General features: G+C 35.8%; 1 protein-coding gene across 4 annotated transcripts in view; it reads right to left on the bottom strand.

Moving 5' to 3' along the window:
- SBF2 (SET binding factor 2) overlaps nucleotides 1-27,938 on the bottom strand; it is a 270,236-nt gene that overhangs the window by 71,148 nt on the left and 171,150 nt on the right. For all 4 annotated transcript variants that reach the window (XM_088145943.1, XM_088145944.1, XM_088145945.1 and 1 more), the window contains 5 exons: nucleotides 25,059-25,187; nucleotides 24,210-24,308; nucleotides 22,514-22,718; nucleotides 21,580-21,689; nucleotides 17,049-17,198 (listed from right to left, as the gene is read on the bottom strand). In XM_088145943.1, coding sequence (XP_088002069.1) covers nucleotides 17,049-17,198; nucleotides 21,580-21,689; nucleotides 22,514-22,718; nucleotides 24,210-24,308; nucleotides 25,059-25,187 — 693 coding nt within the window. The remainder of the gene's footprint in view (nucleotides 1-17,048; nucleotides 17,199-21,579; nucleotides 21,690-22,513; nucleotides 22,719-24,209; nucleotides 24,309-25,058; nucleotides 25,188-27,938) is intronic.

Here is a 27,938-nt window from a genome sequence, read left to right as displayed (position 1 = left end):
AAATGCAGCCACGCAGGCAATTTTTGGTGCCCCAAAGATGGCACATGTTACACCTTTGCTGCAGGAGCAAAGTTTGTTCCCAGGTCAAATTCAAGGTGTTAGTTATCACCTTTAAAGCCCTACATGGCATGGGACCGGGTTACCTGAGAGACGGTCTCACCCCCATTATATCGACCTATCCCACCCGATCAAGCAGAGGGGGTATGCTGTGGACCCTGTCAGTGAAAGAATGTTGACTGGCGGGGCCCAGAAGGAGACCCTTCTCTGCCATGGCCCCCACCCTATAGAATACCCTCCCCCCAGAGGTGAGGCAGGCCCCTACTCTCTTGACCTTCCGGAAAGCAGTTAAGACCTGGCTCTGCCAACTTGCATGGGGCAAAAAAAGGGGCAACTAACCCTGGGGGTGGCTAGTACCTTGAAGATGCTCCTGTATGTTAATATCTTTCATACCAGCAGCACCTTGGAAAGTATTATTATTTATGTATGTATTTGGTTTTTATTGTATTTTTACTGTATTTTTATACTATTTTTATTGTATTTTAATTATATTTATTTGTTGTTTTTATTGTAAACCGCCCAGAGTCACTTCCTCATGAGATGGGTGGTGACCATCTTATATATTTGAGATATATAAATCAATATAAATAAAAAATAAAAAGTAATACATATTTACTACATTGTGATGGCATGGTCCAAGTTAAAGCCGACTAAACCCCATTAGTCTAATTAATTTTATTAATTAAATGTGAATAGAAGCAGTCCTGTGACATAAGACTGTGCTGAAAATATATTTAAAATATATAAAGAATAGATATTTTTAATTTTTACTCTGTAGCTGAAACTCTAGTGGCTAAGCAAGGCAAAGTTTCAGGAATAATATATCCTGAAATCAACTGTGAACAGAATATGAACAGATCTCTAATTAATTTTTTTTTAAAAATTATTATACAGTTGATTTCAGGATATATTATTCCTGAAACTTTGCCTTGCTTAGCCACTAGAGTTTCAGCTACAGAGTAAAAATTAAAAATATCTATTCTTTATATATTTTAAATATATTTTCAGCACAGTCTTATGTCACAGGACTGCTTCTATTCACATTTAGTGACCTAGTTCACATTTCTTTCTGCCTTGAAAACATCATCAATTTCTTTTCCATTAATTTGCCTAGTATGCAATTACTTTTCCAATCTTTAAAAACCAAAATCCAATGGGATATAAAAATCAGACATATCATGGGACAGTATGAGAATGAATGATCAACTCGGCAACTTCTGCTTTGTCATCACATCACATTCTGGCAGTCCTTGAGTTATGCAAAGGTTCTATTCCAAGAATGCTTGAATAAGAGGATTTTAGTACACATGAAATCATGTGTTGTGCTCATACACAAACTCAGTGGTTTCTTCCATACAATCAGATTTATCTAAGCCAGTCCTTAAAAAACCTAGGAACAGATTAACCTATTAATTAACCCGTATACAGGTTCATAGTTTCTTCAAACACCTCAGTTACAAAACTGGCTAACCCAGTGGATTACTTCATACATCTTTATTGGATTTTATAACTTTTAGTCAGTCTGAAATATAACGTAATGGTGTGTAAAGCTATATTTTAAATGATTAACCTACAACTATTTTCCAGCTAAAATTGATTTTTCAAGAACTAGACATTCATGACTTTGAGTGAATTCAGAATGGGCATGGAGAAAATAAATCTTCGGTTTGATTTTATTTTTCATTAATCAGTCTTGGAATCAATTCCTTTCATGAAAAGCATTTTTTACCTTGATTTACTTCACAAGCATTATGAATTTTAACAATTGAAAACATCTGTCCTAGGCAGCTTTGAAGTATTAGCAGCAACAGAAATCAGTGACAATGCACATTCATTTCCACAGGAACTGAATAAAATTTGTACTCTTTAACAGCAGTCTTTTCCTATACTTCACAGCAATATTGTTACTATATATTTCAATGTACGGGTGTAAAAAACCTTAGTTTTTATTTTTTATTCCCTTATTAAGCCAATCATAAAGTACAAGAATGAATTTCAGCACATCTGAATTTCTTTAGTGAGAATGCCATGGATGTTTCTGAAAACTGTCATGAGGCCCAGAGCAATAAAGTTCAGGCACATTCAGGCTGTAATCTTTTCACAAGGAAATGGTTGGGATGCCAAGATGCCTTATATTTCACAGCAGGACTTCATTCACTGCAACTCTGTCCAAATCTTAAACTACACCATCTGCAATACACTGCCCTGTGCTACAATGTGCAGAAGTATCCCACATTTTTTTTATTAAGCAATATGATGTTTTATAACATATAACAAATTAGGAAGACAAAATGAATAAATATATGCCAAACATAAAGAGTTCAAGGCACAACACATTTGTAAGAGGGGTGTAGTAGATATCTTAGGTCTGTTGTTCAGGCAAGCATTTCTACCTAGATTATCATAGGATTAAAAATTAAACTAAGTACAAACAAAAATGTTAATGTGAGAGTAGCTGTAATGTTCCAACATTCAGTGAATCTTCAATTTATTGAACCACTTGGGAGGAAGATTTCCATTACTCCTAAATATTCATAAAACTTCAAATTATGTCATTTATATAAATGCTGTAAATTGTGCCATTTATATTACTGCAAATGATGTGATTGTTATAAAAGATGTTATTTGTGTATAATGACATCATTCACAAATTATGTAAATGTCCATGAATTTCATAACATTGACATAAATGTAACTACCTTGTCTGAGCTACTTCGGATGCTTCTACATTATTTTTGAGCTGTCCTCATTAGGTTAATAATTTAAAAGGATGTAATCCTTAACACGGAAATTATGCTTACAACATTACATTAGTTTGCCATAGTTTTCACTTGTGTGCCTTACTTGTGAAAGCAACCTAGCAATCTTTAAAAAATGCAGATTGCTAGCTGCAAATATTTCAAGGAAATGCTACAAGAATTAAAAAGATATTCTGTCTAGTACTATCATTTCAGCAGGATAATGATGTACAACAGTGTAACAGTAAAACATTAAATCAGAACTTGAGACATAGTGGAATGGGAAAAAAATATCCTTCACAGATTATGGTTTTCATAATTGGCAGTACGTGAAAGACTACTATTACCTCAAATCTAATTATAATTTATAAAAATCACATGCAACATAAATGCTTTCAGAATTTTTCTCCATTTTTCCAGGTTGCGAGACTTTTTTTTTAAAAGGCACTCAGACATGCTGATGCCCTGTTTGCATACAGTTGTGTCTTCAATTTTTTTCACTGATCTGATAGTTTGGCTCAAGAATTCATTTTGTTTCAGAAAGCTAAATCAGATTGTGGAAGATCAGGAGACTGCAAGAAGTCCTGCTTCTCCTATTCCTCTTCCTCCTCCTCCTCCAATGGAGTCCAATAGATTCAGAGTCAAATCTCTAATTAATAGATTTAAGGGAGTTGCTCCCAGAAAAATGCCAATATCTGAATTATTGCCAAATTATCACTGACCTGTCTGAGAGTCAAGAGTACCAGTAAATTAGACAACCCAGAGCTTCAGAAACAAAAAGGAGCTGTTTTGAACTGTCCTCTTCTCCAATGTAGGGTGGACCAGGGAACCTCTTGTGGCATTTGTTATTTGAAACAAACTCTGCTGCTTCACAAAACAGTTTGTAAATTGATGTTTTGTGTGAACCTTTGCTGAAGCAATTCTATTACTCAAAAGATTTGCACAGCCCAGTTCAGTTCTATGCAGTGTATGGTGAACTGAAGTTTCATATTCTATCAAGGGCACTAGACTTAACAGACCCCCACCTTTTAAAGCGAAATCTTCAGTACATGTTGGAAACTTATAGGAAAGCTTTCTAGACTTGAGCCAAGCATGCAGACAGAGGATTACTTAGGTACCCATTACTTTCAAGTTGCAATTACCCACAGGTCAGGTCATATTAATTTACTACTTTGCTGTCTAAGAGACTTATGCCTAAAAAGTTATCTCTTGATTGCAATTTGTCAACAGGCAAATGTGTGGGGGTGAGATGGGGAGTTGCAGTTTCAATCCATAAAAGCCTTATACTTTTCCATACAAAACAAGAAGGCCATTAACAGAATAATGGACAGTTTGTGCCTTGTATAATTCTACTCAAGATAAGCCTTGAAGTCCTCTGATGGGAATTGCAGAGCTTGGTCCACCCACCAGACCATCTGGGGAAGATAATGACCATGCTCCAACCAAAGAAGATATTATTCTGATTGCCAGTCCTCAGATTTTGAATGCTTAGATATGTTCCCCTCTACAGGCTTAAAGTCCTCTAGAGGAAGAAAAGACCTGGTCCGTGTTTGATCTCACACTGGAACCAGTATGCAAATTTCAGGGATAATGCTATGCTGCAACAATTCAGTCCATACTGAGATAAATGGGAAAAAGATCCCTGCTAAGTCTTCAGGATAGCAACAAGAAAAGCAGTTCTCTTGATGGCAGAAGCATGGTAGAAGAGCAGATGGTGCTTATCTGAGGTAATAAACAGGGGTGCTTCCAGTGTTCTGAGGTGGGTAAATTTCACTCATTTCTCCTTCTGAAAATAAGTCCCTTCATCCTCCTTTAACTTGGTTTGGATGTTTTGAGAACAGAACTCCCTTCCATTAGAGTATGTCTGCTTTTATGGACCATGATAGGCAGGATAGAGTGGGAAGCAAAAATTAAGGACTACTTCTCTGCCCGAACTAATATACTTAGAAGTACTAGAACTTTATAAGCAGGTCAGTCAGAAATTGAACATGACTCAAGAGAGGCTTTAATTTGTGAGCAATATGGTTTTACAAGTGTGTGCATCGTGTAATACACAACAACAAAAATAAAAAATTGCCCACAAAAGGGGAAATGGGAATGTGATTTTTAGACCACCCAAACTTTTAAACTCCTCTTGCGCTGTATTCATACATTGTGTCACAAAAGTATACTCTATCAGCTCCATCAAGGAAAAAGTATTTTCTGTAATTCAAATGCTAACTGAACAGAAAAAAAATGACATATTACCTTTTCATTCACGGTATTTTATTAAACCCTACCTCTATTCTTTTATATTTTGCAAATTACATATCTAGGTTGTGCCTCTATTATTTGTGTCAGTTTCCAATTACAAATTTCTAATCAAATCACCAGGAATTGAAAACAAAACTAAACTAAAATTAAAACTAAATTAAAACAACAACAACAAGCAAGCAACCTCCTTGAAACTTGGCAGATTCATTCACTTAGGTGGGCCAATTATGCCTTCAATGTTTATTCAATTCTGGTAAAAGTAGAACAACTTATGGCTATTTGTTTATTTTTCATTATAATCAAAGTGAAGTCATGCAAAGCTTTAGATTTCTAAAGCAAGTTTTTGTTGCACACTTGAGGCAAAGAGGGCTGGACCCAAAGCAACCCACTGTCATTTGAGGGTTTAAATAAAGCTTGATCTCACTGTACACTTTACTTAAAATCTATAACCTTAAGATAAGTTTTCCATTTAACGTAGCAAGTTTGACAAAACATATTCAAAGCATACAAATTCTTTCTTGAACATATATAAACAGCCACATGCATAACACTATTGTGTTATTGGCTTCAGAAGATTCTGGTGCTAGTTATGTGATGAATTATTAAAAACAGTAAGTAGCTTACACTGTATTATAAATCACATGGATATTACCATATTCAATTCTGCCTGACTGTATTTTATTTTAATTTCATTATTCTTTTTGTGCTAATACTATTACTTTTACTTATGCATTTCAACACTTGCAAAAATGGCAAGTTAGATAGCTTTCATTTAATTTAGAAAACGTACAGAGAAAATTTAGGAACAGTTTTTGCTTTTCAAAATAAATTACTTAGGTTTTATATAGCACTCATAATAATTAGTCTGAACTTTTTGTATGAGCTCATCCTACCATTAGTACATTTTTCTCTCTTTTCCTCACTTTTATCTTCCTCCCCTTTGGTCTGTTGCTTTTGAAGACTCAGTCTGTATTAAATTAATTTTTTTATAGTGCACGTAACTTTCTTTACTTGTTCCATTTTCCCATACTTAGCTTAATCTCTCCAATTCTGTCTCTGCAGAGATGAATAAATTCCACCAGTTCTACTCTGCTGTTATTCTACTGTTCTGTTATGTCTTTAAGTTCTGCTCCAGTTGTCCTCCAGCAAACACAAAAAGAACATCTCCATTGTTGTTGTTTTGTATTAAAAAAAACAACCAATGAAAGAAACAAATAGAAATGGGCCTACTTCCCCCAAAAGAAAAAAGACCTGAAGTGAATAAATGTTTATGTTTTCTTATGGGAGTGATCGGGACACAACAAAATATGTGATCTTCCACTGAGGAATGTGCTTATCCTGCTGTAAAAGACCTTTCTTCACCTTCTTCTTTTTAATATTGCATTTTTGAAGGGATGTTGCAATGTAACATAAAATATAACTGCAGAAGGAAAGCAAACTTAATGATTCTTCTAGAATTTTCCATAATCTGCTCCTCCTCTGAAATACAATCTCTGTTTTTCTTCTGTTCCATAATCTTCCACAGGCTTTTAATATAGTCTTCCATGTATCCCTCTCTCCAAACATTTATCTCTATGAGTTTGGATGTTTTTCTCTCATACATTTCACTTACTGGAAAATGAAATACTTTTGCCATAAGCTATGTACGAAATATTCTCTGGGTTTGATTTAAACAAGATCTGAAATAGTGAGGGTTAGGGTTAGGAATATGGAAATCAGGTTACTTTGCAGAAACAAATACACTTCTTTTATTTATGCACATTTCTTTTAGATTCAAGCCATATTCGTTCTTCTTTATGGATAAATAGAATTCATGGGTCATACAGATATATTATGCTATTCTTTTTCAGGGTAAGCAACATTGCACTCACACAAAACTACACACCACATTCCTTTCTACCAGCATTTGTATTTCTTAAATTTTATTAATCCTTTCTCAATAATAAGTAAAATTCTATTAGGGTACCCAAATATACCCCCTTATGCTAGTTCTTCAGCATTTATGTATGTTTCCCCTCTCAAATGCAACTACCATGGTCTTCAACACATTACTCTTCAGATTCATACTCCTTATTGCATCATTTAAAAAAAAGGTGCCTTTAAGTCAGTTTTGACCCCTAGCGATTGCTTGGAAAAGTCCCTGCAGTTTTGTTGGCAAATTTTTTGGAAGTGATTTGCCACTGCCGTCTCCCCAGGGCTAAGAGAAAGGAACTGACCCAAAGTCATCCATTTGGCTTTTGTGCCTAAGGAAGGATTAGAACTCAGAGTTTTCAGATTTCTGGCCTGCTGCCTAAACAATTACACCAAACTGGCTCTCTATTGCATCACACAACCTCTTTTACTTTTGCTACAGAACATTTGGGTACTCAATTAACAGCATGGCATTTTCTGTATTAAAAATACATGTACTGTATGCTGATGTTCTCAACCCATATAGCTCTTATTTGTGTTAGATAGCTTTGAAATTAATTGTAATACTTTGAAGGCATGTGGCCTACAGCCTATTAAATCCTATTAGTTCTTTTAAATAGTTTCTGTTTCTTTTAATTAGTGTCTGTTTAAAATTATAACAGTACAACCCAGAAAAAAGAAAATGAAAGACAATAAGGAACAAATATTAACCTTATGAATACCTCCTTATACACAATGCAATACATCTGCATACTGCTGCAGACTAAAAGGTATTTGTGCATACTTGATCCTAGATTAAAATGAAAAGCTGAAGATTCTGGACTTTCCCAAATCTGAACTCCTACCCCATACAATAAAATGAAGGAGTATGAGAAGAAACTTAAATTGATAACTCAGGAGGCAAATACCTCAGAGAACAAGAAAATACTATTTAAAAGCCCCAACTGTATCTTAAAGGGAAAAATAATCTAAAAAAAAGAAAAAGAGCATTATAAATATGACATAACATTATTAGGAGGTTCTGGAATGGAATCTGTAGAAGAATGGTATGAATATAAGTGCTGGAGACTAACCATTTTATTTTAAGAATTAATTTTATCTTCATTTCAGAGGTTATTTTTCAGAAACCAACTGAAAATTGTGACAGATCCATGAATTCAACCAAAAAAAAAAAAAAAAAGAATTCTCAAAAAGAATTCAATTTAAAGATAACTTTCATTCTGTAAATGAAAAGACTTCACTCAGTGGAGTCTCCCACTGATGGGCACGAAGAGGTAATTATTACTGCTTCTCCCCTTTCCCAATATTATCTCCTCTGCTTATCTGGAGGAACTCCCCCCCATCTTTTTTTTTTGTAGTAGAGTTCTATAAGACAAAACAGGCTGCACAGAAAAAGAATGGTGTGTTCCCCTTTCTGTAAGATAAGCAGGAATCTGTTCATAGGCAAGGGGGATCCAAACATTTGCACTGAAGTTCCTTGTTTTTCAGAAGCCTTTTCAATAACCAAGAGGGAGTATAACAAATCATGATTGCAGCTGTATATCAAATCTAGAGTCCTCATTGAGTGAGGGAAGATGGAAAGCAAGCAAGAGCTTGCCAGTGAAGTTCAGTAGGAAAAACAGTTAAGAAAGAGAGGAAAGTGATAGCTGTTTGTGCTGATGTGTTATGTATGGGTACAGCTATAGTGGATTAAAAGGTAATCTCCTGAATGGCTACTGATGGCAACGGATATTTCCTGAGAACAGTTGAATGCCCATTGTGAGTGCCAGAATGACTGTTTCTCCTGAGTAAGCAGAGATTGTAGAAGTATAATAAGGTAGCTCATTTTGGATGGTGAGCTCCTCGAGTAGGTGAACAGAGAGAACTACTCCAGGCCTTAACCAATTTTCCCTTTATGTCAAGGGTGGCTAATCTGAGAAAGAAAACAAGATGATGAAAATGTTTTATTACTGGTGGCACCTTAAGAAACGAAAGTGAAGATTGATGGAAATCACTATGCAGTCATGACCAGAACAACTTGTCAAATATTTGCAGCAAGAGCAAACTTACGATGTTCTTGAAGAAAAAGTTAAATGGTTAGAGCAGTGAGTGGCTGCATTTCAGCTGATGAGAAAGAAAGAAAATGTATTAAATCAAAGAAAGGAAGTAGTACAATAGGAATTGATAGAGGAAATAGCTCTCCGTAAAGACAATCAAAGCAACAAGCTCAGCAGATGGGAGTGGCAACCAGAAGAGACACAGAAGATATACTGCACTGTTGAAGCTCAGAAATTGCTTTAAGACTCTTATAAAAACAAAGGCACACACATACACACAGACCACACACTCTGAGTTTTCAGGGGAAGAAAGCAGCGAAGTATGGGAACACTAACACCCCCCCACACACATATTTTGCCTAGAAAAGGCAGGCATGTAGCTAGGCCCAAGGAAAAACAATCCTTAGTTTGCAATAGAGAAATATCTAAAAGGTCGTTGTGTCTATAAGTGGGTGGACCTGTTTATCATTGGGTAAGTATGTCACTGAAAGGGAACTAGGGTTGTTAATAAAAGAAAATACATTCAGACTAAATAATAGGAAAAATTTCCTAATGGTAGAAGGCATTAAGCAGTGAAACAATTGTGGACTCCCCTACAGTGGAGTTTTTTAAACTGGAGAGAGTTTATGGATTTCTGCACTAAGCTGGAGATTGTACTAGTTGGCCTATGAAGTTCCTTCCAACTTATACCTCCTACAGTACTTTCTATGTAGAAAATATCTGGGTTAAAATAATTGGAGGAATTAACCATTATAATCTGTTCAACCAAACAAAAATGTACTTACTTACTAATTACTAATTGTATTTTTATATTGCACAGATTCATGGTGGTTTCTGGCTAAAAACAATAACAATCAAAAACAATACCTCACCATACATAATACAAAAGCATAACACATCTTTTAAAAGCATCTCATATGTCAAACTTATTAATTACTGTTATTACCAGCTTTTAACCCCCTATTCTTACCCCAGTCATTCTAAATAGCTCTGCTTTAACAGCCTAAAGATCAGAAGCCAAGATGGCATCCATATTTCTGATGGGAAGCTCTTTCATAGGATTGTAGAAAAGCAGAGGTTTCTCACTCTCTCCTAAATCCCCCATGGGGAAGAACCTTACTTGGAAAGTGTGCACTGCAAGGACAGGATCCATCTGAAGCATATACTTGCAAGGTCCTCAGGTGCTAAGCCATGCAGGACTTTGTAGGTTAAAGTCAGTAGTTTGAATTGTTCCAGTAGAAGAAAATATATGTAACTTGGGGTTGAACTGTGGAGTTCTTGGTGCTCTCTAAGCTTGGTTGTTTGCTTGCAGTTGTTTCATTACCCAACTAGATAACATAATCAGTGCTGGTGAGTATGGGGTTTGATCCCTGTGCTACTGTATATAAACAGGGAGCAAACCCCACACTCACTAGCACTGATGATGTTACTTAGTTGGGTAATGAAACGTCTGCAAGCAATCATCATCATCATCATCATCATTGCAGCAGCAGCCGCTGCCGCCACTGCCAGTTTGATGTAGTGGTTAAGATGCAGGACTAGAAACCAGGAGACTGTTCCAGGCCTCCCTTAAGTCACCTCCCGGCTGGGTGACTTTGGGCCCGTCACACTCTCTCAGCCCAACCCACCTCACAGGGCTGTTGTTGTGGGGGAAAATAGTAGGCGGGAGTATTAGGCATGTTCACCACCTTGAGTAATATATAAAAAAAGGCAGGATAAAAATATTTTCCTCCTCCTCCTCCTCCTCATCAATGCAGAGCACGCAACACCATTGTTAATTGGTTATTGTAGTTCTCACCTGCCAAAAAGCTTTGGATGTAGATTAAATTTTCCAAAAGCAAACATTTAGAGATACATAGAATACTAGAGATAGAAGCCTTTAATTAACCCAACACCTGTTGGTAGTTCATACTGCCAAACATGATCCTTCCAGGAAATACTTATCTCATGTTACTGGCAAATTTCTGTTTTAGAGGCTTGAGGAATGCACAAGGGATTAGCTATCCTTCATATTAAGCAAGAAGTGAAATTAGCAGGAACATTGAGGAAAAAGTGATTATGTAATATTGGAATTACTGATTTTAAGTAAAGCTTGAATATAGTTGATTGCTTACATTGGACATGAAGAAAATGGATTTTCATAAACTTGGTGCATTGATAAGTCAAATTCCATAACAGGGGAAGCTAATTAGAAAAGGAACTGATGATGGATGAGCAATCCTAAGAAACCAAATACTAAAAGCAGAACAGCACACAATTCCAATGGGGAAAAAAGGTGGAGAAGTTGGCAATGTGGCTACACAAAAGCTTAGCAAACATCTGAAAACAAAATAGATATAGAAGGGAGAGATCACCAAAGAATAGTACATGCAGGTAATTGGAACTGCTAAGATGGCGTCAGAAAAGATAAAGCATAACATGTGGTGAGGCTATCAGGATCATTTTCTGTCTTCTATGGGATTAACTATTCTGCCTAATTTTGTATCTTCTGCAAATCTGATAAGCATTCCTCCATTTCCATTGGTCAGGGACTTGTATTTGGTGAGTCCTAGGAGGTGGGCCTTCTCTGCCATGGCTCCCTCCTTGAGGAACATTCTCCCTCCCTAAGTTAGGTTCACCCCTTCCCTGCTCTCATTTAAGAAGTCCCTCAAGACCTGATTGTGTCATCAGGCCGGGCGGGGGGGGGTGTCTTTGGGAACTGGAGGCATTCTTAGATGGCTCCACTGTAATTGATATGGTGCTCTCTCCATGGAGTTTGTATATTTTAAAATCTAAATTTTTTAAAATTTGTGATGTTTTTATTTTAATAATAACTTTTTAGCTTTTTATAATGCATATTTCTATTCACTTTTTTTATTTTAACTGTTGTACGCCGCCCAGAGTCATTGTGTGAGATGGGGGGCTATATAAATGTGATAAGTAAATAAATAAATAAATAAATTTCTTCATTGAATTCATTAATAAAAGCATTAAAAAGTACAGAACACAGGACTGAACTTTGTGGCATCCCACTTGATACCTCTCCCCAGTTTCATAAGAAATTGTTAATGAGCATTTTATGGGAGTGCAGATGAAGCCCTTCTCTTTGAATCATTAGAGCAGCCATGGATGCAGAGACTGCTGGAAGCATGATTGAAGCAGTCACACTAGCCTGGAGAAAAACACAGCTATTTTAATGATGTGAGAGATCTTTGTATGCACTCACAGGTGTTATGAAGCATCTCTTCTGGCACCATCTTTGTAGGATTTGCACATCCTAACTACTTTTCCTTCGCTGTTTTGATTGTATTTTCAGCAAATCATTTTGGTTCTATGAAAACCTATTCTTAGGTATGGTTTAGTTATAACTTCATTAAAAGGAGAACATAGAACCACTATAAGTGTAACTGTTCAGAGAATAGTTAATTCCATATACTTTCTACTTTTTAAAAGTCTTACAAATGTTTACTATTTTCCCACTTACAGAAACAAGGAAAAAACTATGTTCTCAGAGACTCTCCTTCACATTTTCAAATTTTATCTGCTATTTTTTCAGTAATTCACCTTCTTTTGATACATGGGAGAAATTGTGAGAAAAAGATGGATTTACTCTAATGGAACAGTTTCAGCATTGCATTAACTTTAATCCCTAGTTAATGCATAAAAAACAAATATACTAATATATTAAGACAAGAGAGGGAAAGTAATGTGATATACATAAACACCTCAGGTGAAATGAGGCACAAGTATGTTAAAGTTTTTATTCAACAAATCCTTTTACTACAGATATTCTTAAAACAGTTTTATTGCTTGAAATACTCTATTGAATGCATGAGCATTTATTAGTTTGATTTACAAGAAGCATAAAATTAAATCTTCTTTATGGCCATAGGAAATCAAACCAAATGTTAGCATTTCAGACTGAATTGTTTTAGAAAAATCCTTCTATTTTTATTTTATTCACATTAATTTACACAGGCACTAAAACCTGAGTTGGATGATGGGAAAACTGCAACATTGGCTTAAGAGAATGAAGAACACCGCTATGCCAGAAGGGGTAACTGGTAGCCCATGGTTGCTACAATTGCCTAGCAACCATTTTTTTAAATGGTTTCTAGAGCACTCTCTAACCCTGAGGCACTTACTATTGTTCAGTCTAACCTACCTGATAAGAATGTTGTGACTGAAATTGGTAGATGAGAGAACACAGTACACTGCCTTGAGCATCTTGAAGGAAATGAACTATAAATATTCAGATGACAGAGCTTAACATAGATCACAGCATTCTTAGTATCTGCCCAATCAAGTGGATGAGCTGTATTCAATAACACTAGATTTGATTGAATCTCAACTAAAATATACTCCCAACATCTACAGAAAGAAAAAAGTTGATATTACTAGTACTAGCTTTTCCCACAGCTTCATTGACATGGTATGCTAGGACCCTACAAGGTAAATGGCCAGCTATATAAGTTGTTATCAGCCTAGGACAAGGAACTCCTGAACAGGCTTTAGCAGTTGTCTTGAAGAGACAGTTGGGACAGCCTATCCTCCACTTTCCTTGAGGTCACTTAAGGCCTTCAAGTAGCCTAAGGTGTTTATCTGCTCTACTTTATAGAGCACAGTCCTCTAGGTGACCTGAAACCTGGATACTTCTTTCTTTAACATGCAGCCATCAGCCTTCAATTAGAAGTGAAAAATCTCCCATTCTGTTTAATACTAGGTGAAGAACCAAAAGGCAAAGTCTTTCTTCTTTACTTAGACTGAAGACTGAAATGTAATACCTAGCTCAGCTAGTCACTTGAGTCATAGGCCTTCAAGGAGATATGTGGATAAAAGCAATTTTGAAATGTTAAGCGAACTGTTTAGACAAAAAGAATAGAAAAATGAAAACAAATGCAAAAGAATAATCAAACAAACATAAATAGGGTACGATTCAACACTGCGCTGTAGCTTCTGAATATAAACACAGAAGTAAACCAGCATTTCTATAGTCAGTTCTACTTTCCCCCTCTACCTAATATATGTGGACATTTTCTTCTGCTGGGCTGATAAAATTGCTACAATTAGGAAAGGAAAATGTACAGCAATAAAATGCAGGAAAAAAAACCAATGTTGTTAACTCAGAAAAATTAACATGAAAATGAAAATAATTTCTGTAATGTCTTAGAATAGATGATATTCTAGTTAAATTCAAAGTAAATTATGCAAGCCTGAAGTCTATCTACTCATGACCTAAAGCCTGGGAACTAACCAAGTTATGTGGATCTGAAACAGATATTTTAATTATAATCCACAGAAATTTAATAGGAACAATTACAAAGCAATCTAGTGTTTAATTGATACATCATCAGCAAAAACCTTGAAAATTAATGAAATCACAAAAAAAAATGGTAAATTAATATGCACATCACACTGAGCTTTGTTTGGGAAAGTGCCACAAGATCTTCCTTGTTAAAAATAATTTGTGGGAAGAAATTTTGAGAAACAGAAGAGGTAACTTTTGACACTTTGTTTTAAGTATTTAACAATTTTGCCTTTTATGTTAGTATTTATTATACTACTCAGTGATTTTGAGACTAGATAGCCTAAAGGTAATACTGGATTGCAGTTTACAATTACATGATGGGAAAAATGGCAACCCTATATTATGGCCAGTTTTGCTTGGCTTGCACTTTAGCTTAAAATGTATTTTTGTATTAAAGTCATATACTAAAACTGAGTTGTCCTATATATTTTTAGGTTAGTGCTTTATGTACTGCTATATTCTCTTTCATGTGAATCCTGTTACGGCACATTAAATTTTATAGTTCAAACATTCTTTTTTACAAAGATTGATTTTGAGGGAGCTGTGAATCACAGTTTATTAGACAGAGATATACTCAAATCCCATGCTCATTATCCTTTTACTGTATTACTGTATTGGCATAAATAAAAGTAAACGATGGCCAATAAATCTACTGACTCCATTTTAATATTTTATCATTGTAAGTGTCTCATAACCTGGATTGTATACTATTATTTTGCCATTTCTAAAAACAGAGCTTTAATTATGGTACAGTAATACTGGATATTGAGGAAAAATAACTCATTGGTCATCAAATCAGAATGTCACCAATTGCCTCTGGATGTTTCCAGGCAGATGGCCTGCTACCAACCATAATGCATTGTGTGGCTCTTCCATCTTTTTCTCCTTAAAGAATCTGTTCTCAGAAAAAGTACAGAGGATACAGAAAACAAGTAATGGTCACAAATAGAAAACTAATTGTCTGGAAAGTCTCATCTAGCAGTAGCCTCACTCTCATTTCCGCAGTACCTATCCAAGTGAAACAAAAGGCTTCACTTTGGTTCAAAGTGTTCACATGTCCAAAGAGATAATATGCATTAAATTATGCTCTAATGTATTTGCTGAACACAAACATCATTTTAGAATCTGAAGACATAATCTCTGTTTTCAGCAGTTGTTCAACTCAACAACTCAAACAATTTATTTCTCTGCTTACTGGGCATTTAAGCATCTGAAGAACCCCAGTTACTCTTCTGAGTATTTTTATTAATGAATAATGAATGTGCACTTGTTCACATCCTTACCTTTTATAGGTTTTAATAGTGTTAATGCTGCACTTGAAACACTGAATTTATTTCAGAATTCCTGAGCATTTTTATTGAGATCCACTCCTAATATGTAATTTTACAACATAGGTAGGTTCATTTTTTATTGATTCCAATGGAGGAAAAACTATGATATTAGATTTAAAAATGTATATGGATTTTTCAGTTTCCTGATGGTATCTTCAAATACAGAGACTTTTAAAATTCTGTTGTGATTTTCATAAAGCTGCCTATTAGTTAAATTTCTTAATTTATAAACATATTTTCAAATGCAATTTGTATCCAATAATTATTCCCATTTTAAATCCTAAACAATTGCATAAGATTACACTGATTCTGAGTATCAGAAAATTGAATAGGGATAAATTACCTTGAAAAAATAATTCTGAAGTCAGAAACCCCTTTTGAACAGGAAAAGAAAAAAAAAATCACATGCCACAAACACAAATTAATTAATATGATTCATTTTAACCAAATGTTCTTCCTTAGTACAATGATACTTGGAGTTTAAACTCTCCCCTAAAATGTTCTTCTCTTGCATAAACAAAAGTGTTCAGATTCTAAAGCAATTATTTGAATAGCTATTTTATGAAATGGTGATGAGATAGGATGTTTCTTCAACTATTAATCACAAATAACTTAACAATCAGCACTCTAGAAAGCAGTGGAGAACAATGATCTTAACCCCTAGAGTACAGTAGTTTCTCAAACCATTCCAGGGATTTTCCAAGAACTTGTTCCTGTGTTGGCCAGCCAATGAAGGCTGCAATAGCAACCCCATTTCATTAGGAAAAAGTCCTGGAAATGTAAGCAAGAGATACTTCACCAGTCAAATGCTGCCTTTGTAGGGCATGAGCAATGAGGATACTGGAATAGCAATAGCTGGGCCTTTGCCACTCCAGTATCTTCACTGTTTTTGTACTTACAAAGGCATATCCAACTGATTCAGCCTGGCAGTGTTCTTTTCATGAATTCTTTCTTCAAAATAGCATCCAGCATATTGGCTGTGGCATTAAGAAAAAGAAAAGGCTATTGCTGTCATCAAGTAAAAGCAGGGTGAGGGTGTGGGTGGGTGCCGAGAGAAAGTGAGGCAGGTGAATGGAGGAAGATGGAGGAGGAAGGATAGTAACAATAAGGCAAGCTCACTTGCACGAGCTGCTAAACTGCAACCAAAACATGAAGCAGAACTGCATTTCTTAATGAACAATGCTGAGTGTAAGGCAAATGCCTCCTTAAAAAGATACACAGATTCTCTGCTTTCTTCCGATGGAAGGAACAGTTTCATAATAATTGTCCAAAAACTACCCCAAAGCAAACAAAGGAACAAAATAGCAGAAGAAAAAGAATAAGGAACTCCAAGCAAAAACTTACGTTTTAACTTTTTAATATTAAAATATGGCAACATACACAAGGCAGGCTAGAATTCCCACAAACACATCAAAATAAGGTTAAATATATGTACCTGCAAAGTACAGTTCATCATTCGTATTATGTAATCAAACTGCTGATGATCCAGAATTGCACGATTTTGCTGAACGTGGAGGCTTAGTTCCTGTGTCAAACACTGGCGGGCTGCTTTTCCTTTGAGGGCCCTCAGTGCAGCAGGCAGGGTCTAAAGAGACAAGAATGCTAACCAAAGTAGGAAGCTAAAAGAATCCTAATGTTAAATTATCCTTGTCTGCTAATATTCTATAGTATAACTACTAAATAAGCCCCATTTAGCAAACCTGCTATGAATTGCCCATATAAAGCTAATGACTCAAGTCTGATTTTTGTATCTGGATAGTTTATTCCATAATTAAAATAACTTTAAATAATAAAGCAGATGGTTTAGAATTAATCAAGCAATTTTCAAGCAAGGTCTTAGTTATAACCTAAGTACATAGAATATACTGGATTCATAGTCTACGTTTTAAGTAAAGATTGAAAACCACAAGTTTTTTCCTATATGTCTCAGGAATGTTATAAAAGGGCAGATATGCCTTATATTTTTGCAATTCAAAATATAATAGAATAATTATTTTATTTTTTCATGCTTTTTCAGTTCACAGTACTCTAACTGCTATAAATAATATGTTTTGCTTTTTAAAAATCTAGTCAGCATGCTTAAATTGCTTTCAATCACAGTAAAATCTACACAAGCATAACTGGGAAAAGTTAGCACTTGTTACATACTGCAGTTAACACATTCTGTATTAAATTTAGCAACGGTTTTATTAAAATACTGAAGCAGGTACAGAGGTATCCTACCAAAGTAACTAAGTCACTTATATCCTCTTAGATTTTCTTTATTTTACTTCAGTTATGAACCAAGTGAAGCTTAATATTCAGCTGTGCCTACAACAAGCAGCTAAGCAGTATATATAAATTAGCTGCAGCTGGATATCTTATCAAACAACAAAACAACAACAACAATATACTGTAAGCATTATCTTTGAACACTCCCATTTTTGTAAAGGCTTTTGAAATCTGTGAAAACAACACACTAAATGCCCCAACCCAATGGCCACCCAATTAACTCCTCCTCTAATGAGAAATAAGCTGCCAAGGATATTGGATCACAGTCACTCATGCCTTAGTCACCATCTGTTTGGATTACTGCAACACGCTCTACAGGGAGCCGCCCTTGAAGACCATTCAGAAGTTGCAACAGTTTTGGGTGCCCTGTGGTTCAACCAAGTAATACCACTGCTGTTTGAACTGTACTGACTCCTAGTTGCTTTCAGGATGCAATTCAAGATGCTGGTTATCACCTTTAAAGCCCTACATGGCCCAGGACCAGGTTACAGTGGGGCAAAAATGTATTTAGTCAGCCACCAATTGTGCAAGTTCTCCCACTTAAAAAGATGAGAGAGGCCTGTAATTTTCATCATAGGTATACCTCAACTATGAGAGACGAAATGGGGGAAAAAATCCAGAAAATCACATTGTCTGATTTTTAAAGAATTTATTTGCAAATCATGGTGGAAAATAAGTATTTGGTCACCTACAAACAAGCAAGATGTCTGGCTCTCACAGACCTGTAACTACTTCTTTAAGAGGCTCCTCTGTCCTCCACTCGTTACCTGTAGTAATGGCACCTGTTTGACCTTGTCATCAGTATAAAAGACACCTGTCCACAACCTCAAACAGTCACACTCCAAACTCCACTATGGCCAAGACCAAAGAGCTGTTGAAGGACACCAGAAACAAAATTGTAGACCTGTACCAGGCTGGGAAGACTGAATCTGCAATAGGCAAGCAGCATGGTGTGAAGAAATCAACTGTGGGAGCAATAATTAGAAAATGGAAGACATACAAGACCACTGATAATCTCCCTTGATCTGGGGCTCCATGCAAGATCTCACCCCGTGGGGTCAAAATGATCACAAGAATGGTGAGCAAAATCCCAGAACCACATGGGGGGACCTAGTGAATGACCTGCAGAGAGCTGGGACCAAAGTAACAAAGGCTACCATCAGTAACACACTACGCTGCCAGGGATTCAAATCCTGCAGTGCCAGATGTGTCCCCCTGCTTAAGCCAGTACATGTCCGGGCCCGTCTGAAGTTTGCTAGAGAGCATTTGGATGATCCAGAAGAGGATTGGGAGAATGTCATATGGTCAGATGAAACCAAAGTAGAACGTTTTGGTCTAAACTCAACTCGTCATGTTTGGAGGAGAGAGAATGCTGAGTTGCATCCAAAGAACACCATACCTACTGTGAAGCATGGGGGTGGAAACATCATGCTTTGGGGCTGTTTTTCTGCAAAGGGACCAGGATGACTGATCTGTGTAAAGGAAAGAATGAATGGGGCCATGTATCATGAGATTTTGAGTGAACACCTCCTTCCATCAGCAAGGGCATTGAAGATGAAACGTGGCTGGGTCTTTCAGCATGACAATGATCCCAAACACACCGCCCGGGGAATGAAGGAGTGGCTTCGAAAGAAGCATTTCAAGGTCCTGGAGTGGCCTAGCCAGTCTCCAGATCTCAACCCCATGGAAAACCTTTGGAGGGAGTTGAAAGTCCGTGTTGCCCAGCGACAGCCCCAAAACATCACTGCTCTAGAGGAGATCTGCATGGAGGAATGGAATGAAAATACCAGCAACAGTGTGTGAAAACCTTGTGAAGACTTACAGAAAACGTTTGACCTCTGTCATTGCCAACAAAGGATATATAACAAAGTATTGAGATGAACTTTTGATATTGACCAAATACTTATTTTCCACCATGATTTGCAAATAAATTCTTTAAAAATCAGACAATGTGATTTTCTGGATTTTTTTCCCCATTTTCTCTCATAGTTGAGGTATACCTATGATGAAAATTACAGGCCTCTCTCATCTTTTTAAGTGGGAGAACTTGCACAATTGGTGGCTGACTAAATACTTTTTTGCCCCACTGTACTTGCAGGATTGCCTCTCCCTGAAGGTATCTGTCTATCTTACTAGGTTAGATAAGGTGGGCATGCTCCAGGTCCCCTCCCTTAAATGTTGCCACCTGATGGGACCTTGGAGGCATGTCTTCTCAGTGGCCATCCCAGCCCTTTTGAACAGCCTCCCACCTGAAATCCAAGGGATTCCTACTCTTTTAGCTTTCTGGAAGGCTGTGAAGATCTGGCTCTTCCCTCAAGCATTGGGCTAAGGTAGGGATTGAGCTGGGAGACTGTTTGATCTGGCGCCTGCAAGGGGACGGGCATTTCTGTTTTTATCTTTGTTTTTATGAATTGTTGTTAGTTGCCTAGAATAATTATATGAGATAGGCAGCCATATAAGTCCTATAAATAAATAACTCTATCTATGCAACAAGTAACTAAAAAAATTAGAGTGAAGGTAAAATTTGTCTGTATCTTTAATCTGTTCACAAATATTCAAAAAGGAGTACTCACATAACCAGTCCATTGTTCCAGGTTTCACTATTCCTATTACATTTACCTGAAAAGAATACTCTCCCCCCTTGAAATTAATTAGGCAGGGTTGTCTTTTTTTCTGTTTAATCTGTCTGGAGGAATATGGGAGAGGAATCATCTTAAATTTAGGCTTGTCTTCTTTTCAGATAAATGGGGGAGGGATAATTTGGCACTATCTTCTTTTTGGGAACTTATCACCACTAACGAGTTAATTTGAGAGTGAGAATTTAAGTACATGGAGTGTTTTGAAAATTGTATTTTGGATATGATATGATCTAATGCTTTAAAATTATTGGAAGCTTCTTTCCATACTGAATTATTGTTGATTGCACAGTTGGCCAGATGTTTGGACTGGATTTGGCATTTTTATCCACCTACTTAGTCCTTCCCAAGGACCTGGGATAGGCAGATGGTGTTAAAGGTATCGCCGTAGGATGTAAGCTGCTCCAAGTAAAGCTGCCTTTTGCAATTGACTGATGGTGATTTTGTCAACGCTGATGGTCTTCAAGTGGTACTCCAGACGTTTTGGGATTGCACTCAAGGCGACTATTACTATTGGTACTATCTTTGCCACAATCGTTCTATTTCTATTTGCGGGTCTTTGTATTTTGTGATATTTATTTATTGTGATATACTGCATATTTTGTATTTTGTGATGCTGATGATTATTACAATTAGCAATAACATCAGCAAAATAAAAATACGAAAACTAAAACAAAGTTGCCTTTAAAAAGCAGTCTAAAAGGCTGGTCCTCAACTGTTCATCAAGCAGAAAAGGAGGGATTCAAGTTTGGGCAAGGAGCTGTACATTTCATTTAAGAGAAAAATACAAAACAGGGAGGAAGGGCAAGTGCAGAATATCATCCATTATTCAGTAGAAGGGGCAGACAGAGAAACGGGAGTGAGACTAAAAACCCAAATAATTTAGCCTATTTCTTAACATACATTTCTGGTATCTCAAACACTTGCACTATGAACTGAAAGGGGTAATGGATATATAAAAATAGGGTTAAGTCTGAAAGGACTAGAAAGAGCTCATATCTTAATATGTATGAGTTTAACTTGGAATAGCCCCTCAAATAGTTTAAAAAAACCTATTACCTTTTCTGTCTCCAACATTTTATTTTCAAATATAAAAGAGATGCAGTTTCTAACAACTTCCAGCCTTTGTGCACTGTTGAAAACTGTGCTTGACTTTTCTACTATGGAAACTAAAAAAAGAAATAGAAACATATGTGAGAGCATTTATTTTAAAACCACCATCACTAAAAAGTAATTATTATAGAAACATTCCTAAGATGATTTCTACATTCCTAGGTTTTATTTTGTACACGTGTTCTCATTAGATGCACACAAGAACAGATACAAAGATGTTTCCTGTACCAATTCTTAATATATAATCATATGTGGACTTACGTATTATTATATTGGCAAGACTTCAGACATCTTTTGCCACAAAGAAAAACTGTCGACTGGTGAGAAACATGATTTCAGAATCTAAAACATATGCATTTGGCATTTCACTCTAAAATTTTACTACAAATTCCATGTAAATTTTGGTAGTATAAAATTAAAAAGTAATGTGCGTTACTTTCCAGAAATGCAGGAAGAGGAATATAACACAGGATACCTCTAATTTCAAAAGGCAATATTAAAAGGGACAAGGACAAATTAATGTATGATGTTTTGCAGAATGTCACCAGCACTAATAAAAAAGAGCTCCTCTGTGGGAATGCCATATTCGAGTTGCCTGCTTCTTCAATATTTGAAGGCTCTATGTGGGGCATTTAACATCTTGGAATGATGAGGAATTTTTATCATCACAATATACAAGGAAGAGCCCAAAGATATTATCTATTAACATATCAAATCCTATTCTTAGCTTTAAGGAACTTTCAAAATTCTATTTCAATGGGAAATTGAAATAGATACTTTGGGGCATTCTATAAAAATCATACAAATATGTACAATACCGTTAGTATTGTTCAAAACAGTGCTCAATTTGATTTAACTGAATAAAGGATAACACTCATACCAACAGGTGGGCCAGCAGGAACAACACATTTCCTTTCAATGCGAGAAGCAGATGGTGCACTTTGGTTTTTAATCAAATTTTCCTGAATTAGATCCTGAACCTGATTTTCATTAATCCTGGGGAAAGGAAGTACATGAACTCGTAGATGAGACCCTTCTGTAGGTCGTGGAACTTTCTGGAATGTCATATGAGGATTTGGATTCTCCTGAAGAAATTAAAAAAAAAAATCCTTTTGTTTTCAGGAATTTAACCCATATTTATTTATTCAAACAATTTGCTTGCCAAAAGTTTTATTAATGCCTTAAAGGATAATAGCACTTCATCTAGATGTTTGCAATAAAAGCAAAAATTAATTAATCTGTAGGAAAATCAAACAAATTAATGGCCAATGTGATTATGTAACCACTTGAAGACTAACAATTCTTTTAGTCTATTTATAGTCCTCAAAGGGCACAATCTAATCTGAAGAATATTTCAAAGCAAGAGACTGTTATCTTTTACTTTAGTCTGTATTATGGTTTAATCATTTTACCATGAGAGTATAGCAAACAACAAGATGCTGCAGTTGCTATAGAATTTAACCTCCCAAGGAAATTATCTTTCATTAAAAAAGTAAAGCTGAAAAAGAATGAAAAGGTAACTTAATTTTACAAAATAGAAAGCTGAATAGCAAGCACAAATTATGCAAAACAAGCAAATGTATTTTTTAAAAACTATTACTCAGATTTAATTTATGTACTTTCTCTTATATCTTAAATCTTCTCTGCAGACTTTCAAATCAAATAAAAATTTTTATTGAGGTCACTAACCAAAATTGAAATCATAGAGTAACTGCAGTACATTAATATTATACAGTGATAGAAAACAGCAAAATAAAATGCCAGTATGGAGATACTACTGCTGCACCCTGAAAAGGGGCAGATGGAAAGAAGATCTAGGTTACATTGAGCAGATATGAAAGCTGTTTTTTTAAATTCAATTTAGAAGGCCGCTCAACTTCCAAATAACTCTGGGTGGCTTACATACTGTAATTATAAGAGAGGAAAACAATTAATGAAGAAAAGAACATGTTTGCCCAGACAAAGGGCACATTATCTCTTATTGGGTTGCTTCTTCCAAATATCTCAAGGTGATAACAGCAGATTCACAATATTTAATTTTTGTACCTAGTTTAAATTCCAAGGGTAGATATTGTGAGTGAGTTCCTTTCATGGGCTTTTTCAGATGAAAAAGTGTAGGCAGCCAGAGAGGTAACAGAGTTGTGCACCAGAAGACAATAATAGCAATGCCACCTTCTATCAACTTCAAATATAAACATTCAAAAACATAAAGAAGAGAAATTTATAAGAAATTCTCGATTGAACTGAGATCGTACCTCTGGCCTCTTTGCTGTATTCTAAGGAATGGGCATGTACATGTAAAAATCATACACAGAGTAAATGCTTTATTTACAAACTACTTAGTTTCACTTTAAAGCTTGGCCTTAGGGTTCCATAACCCAAGGATGCGCTGCATACCAAATACATTTTTTTACGAAATGTAATCATTAAAAAAGACAATTGCTTACTTAACTGTACCTACAGCTTTGCAATTAAGTTATATAACTGCAAGCAGCTTTGTGTATCTTCAGCCTACAGCACATTTACAGTGAAATATTAATGAATTATATTATAGCATAGAAATGCACTGTACTTACATTTTTCAATAGCTGCTCTGCAAGTTCTCGGATGTGTTTTAACACTTTTAATGAATTGCTTTCCTCAGATTTGATTCTCTCCACTTCAAATGCTACCAGCTTTAAAAATAAAGCATATTTTTGTTGATAAAAAGTAGCTTTTAAATAGTATTTAAAATATTGACATAGTATTTTTAATAACTCATTGCCATTTCTGTTTTGCACACATGTTGTATAATTGTTAATAATTCATACAATGAGAAACTTGACTACATTTTGGATATACCAAATTAAGTATTCATAAATACATATAACAAATTACAGTAATAGTAAAAGAAATATTTTTAATATAGTGAGACATGTATAAATTTGGCGGTAATAATTCCAGTTATAAACACCTGCCCCTCTTTTCACAATAGTTGATTAAATTTCCTAAATTTGCTCTGTCTTAACAAATTCTCATAATTTATTGAAAGGTTGTGAAAAATCCATAAAATAATAAAATAATATTATCAGTTTTTAAAATTTTAAAATGGTCTATAAATTTTTTATTATGACAAATACTGAAAAATATTTGCATAGATCTTTCATGTCAGTGACGATTCCACATGATTTCTGTTCTTCTTAAGAAAAACAATTCATTTAAAAAACAATATTCAGCTAGATATTTTGGAACAGAAATGAATGCATGCCCATAATTACTTTTTTAAGCTAAAGCACTCCAATATATTTCACAAGAGTAATGTGATATTACTCTTTTGACCAAAAAAAAAAAGAAAAGAAAAGAAAAGAACCCCCCCCCCTCAAACATTACTAAAATATTTTCTCTTAACTTTCATGACTATTTTTAAATGTATACATATATTCTACCTCATCAAAGAGATCGCAGGATCTGTATGGAGGACCTCTCTCTGACACAAAACCTGCAAATGCCATTCCATTCAGAATTTTGGTAAGGAAATCATTCTCAATTAAGCCTCGTTGGCTTAAGAAAGCTGCCTGCAAATAAAAACCAATCATAAGTAGGGTATTACCAAAAACAGGAAGAAAAAAAGCATGGTTACAAAAGAATGTAAAATTCAAAAAAGAAAGATGTGCCTAATGCTTTTAATAAAACCAAACTTGAAGTACCATAACATTAAGGTTGCTGTAAAACAAAATTTTCCGTGAACACACACACACATGCTTTCCAAATATGTTTGGAATGCATTCAGAAGTCTGCTTTCTCTCAGGAAACTTAAGTTATGCAAGGTAAGATGTAAAATAGTTACATACAGAATCCATTTAACAGCTGTGTGATTGTTAAAAAAAATCAAAATGATAGAAAAACTAGATTAGATAACTTTATTTGCCCTAATATTTCAAACGTGGCCCTCTGTCTCTTGAGAGACAAGCCAATGTGCTTCTTAGCTCACCTAACACATGGCATCTCCCCTCCCTTTACCTTCCTCTAGGGCATCAGAACATGTGATGAGACAAATGGGGAAGATTGCTGCTAAACAGCCAAGAAAATTTTCGATTGGAAAAACAACTTGGTGGATGAGTTTTGCTTCATGTTCACAATCCAGTTGAGGTCAAAAAGAGTTTCCCCCCATGGTCAGATATTTCTTAGCTTTTGTTTATTCCTCTTTATGGAATGTATTTTGGCTCACTTGCTGGAGCCATCTGGTTTATTTTACAAAACTATTCATTGGATCATGAATTAATGTCTAACATGAAGCATATTATTCATTCCTAATCTCTGCTAGGAGGCACAATATTTTTAACCATCTCTGTAGGTTGCTAACTTATGGTTCTTTGTGCGCTCATCTCTGCATTCACACATATGTTTGCATCAGTACAAACCATAATTACAAAACATTCAAAAGCTGAGAATTTTGCCTGGACAGTGGATTCTCTTGTGCATGCTCTCCTGCAAGAGTACACCAAGAATCTTAATCATGACATTGAAACAGAAGTTTTTGAGAAATAGGCCACAATACTGAGGACTGGGAAAAAGGATTAAATGTGCAGGTGAGCCAACTGCAATTGGAGGTAACTTGCTATTACTCTTTATGGTCTCTGTGCTCACACACATGGGAGAACAGTAAGTTTGGTGGGTGATCTATTACAGTATTAGAGAGAAAACTACTCAACCAAATGACATGTATGAGCTTGAATACCTAACAGTGCATGATGAATGTCATAAAGATCATAAATGATCAATGGAGACGGCAGATGTGCCAACTGATACTGTCCAGACAGTGGGCATTGTCTGGAAATGACAACCCTGCTTGAGACTGTCATGGCAAATGAAGAGCTGCTGAGTTCTGTAGAAAGCAAAGCTATGACAAATGTCCTGGCAATGAAGCCATTGCTGTGGGTTCTTCTTTAGTTTGGGAAAGAAAGCGGGACAGGTGATGGTAGAGCCCATGGTCATGAGGAAGGACCACTGTTTCTATACCAAACAAGATAAAGGGGATCTACATGAAATATAGAGAGCTTATTGGCTCAGCAAGAGGAAATAATAGCTATTGTCAAAGTCATTATTAAAAGGCAATTGTCATAGATTTGGGTTTTGGAGTCAGCTGGATAAAGAACACAGACTCTAAGATGGGGTTAAATTTGGAACCAGAGAGTATAACTCTTGCACAGCAGCCCTAAATTTCTGACTCGGAAGCTGAGAAAAATATAACAATTTTGCATAGGAGTGCTATATGCAGAAATAATTTTCCAGATAATATAGAATAATATTAATGGAAAAACTGAGTACAGAGTGGAAAGACCTTTAGAGACAGCCCTAACCTCTTGTGTTTGGTAGGCAGAATTCCACTGTGTGAGAAATTTCTCTTATTTTGAATCAGTCAGAAGATTGTGGAAGGAGAGAGAGTAACAACTACTTGCCACCATATTGAGGAGATTGGCAATTCCAGATTGTCTCAGCCGTTAAAGATGCGTCTGGCTGGGTCCTGGAGGGCCTTAGCAAACACCCAAGCAATGTGTGATGTTTGAAGGCAAGCTAGAAGACTATTATCTATGGAATGTGATCTGACCTATGCCAACTGCAGGATGACATATCAGAGCATGACTTGAAATTACTTCAGGAATAAGTAATGAAACCCAATATGATCAGCATTAACCGCAGGCCATAGGAATTATAGCATTAGGCAATACCAAGAATTAAACAAACCATTATTATTATTATTTGCAAGAACCAGTTTGAATCTCAGATTCCCACTCCCCTGTCCTCTCCCTAATGACAACTTGCCTATAATCTGATGGTGTAGCAGCTTCAACTACTCAGGCACACATCCAAACAATATTTAAAGACTCTGGAGCTACTGTACTGGGCACATCCCTGTCCAATTGGGAAAATAAATAATAAATACACAAGCATTGCCACAGAGGTAAATCTTTTTGCCAACTGATGCAGCATGCAATGCTATATACAATAACAACATACTGCTGCATCCCTATCTATTTATTTATTTATTTATTTATTTATTTTAATGTATTTATTTATTAAATTTATATGCTGCCCATCTCCTCCAGATTACTATTACCTCCTTGGGGATCCATTGCCATGATTCAAACTCCGTCTTGAAGGTAGAAGGAGTCTGGGAAGATTGATGTCGGGCCTAGCCCAAGGAACTCCAAGAGACAATGCCAATTCAGTCCAGCTATGTTTATTAGCTACAACCTCTAGCAAGAATCTTCCCAGACTAAAACCTCAGTTCCCAAAGTCATCCAGCCACAACAGTGTGAATTCCT

This window comes from Python bivittatus, unplaced genomic scaffold (genome assembly GCF_059951505.1).
Source record: "Python bivittatus isolate LINGU-HERP-01145 unplaced genomic scaffold, Pbiv_v1 ctg000480_np1212, whole genome shotgun sequence".
NCBI classification, from domain to species: Eukaryota; Metazoa; Chordata; class Lepidosauria; order Squamata; family Pythonidae; genus Python; species Python bivittatus.
This window is presented reverse-complemented; position numbering and strand designations above follow the sequence as displayed.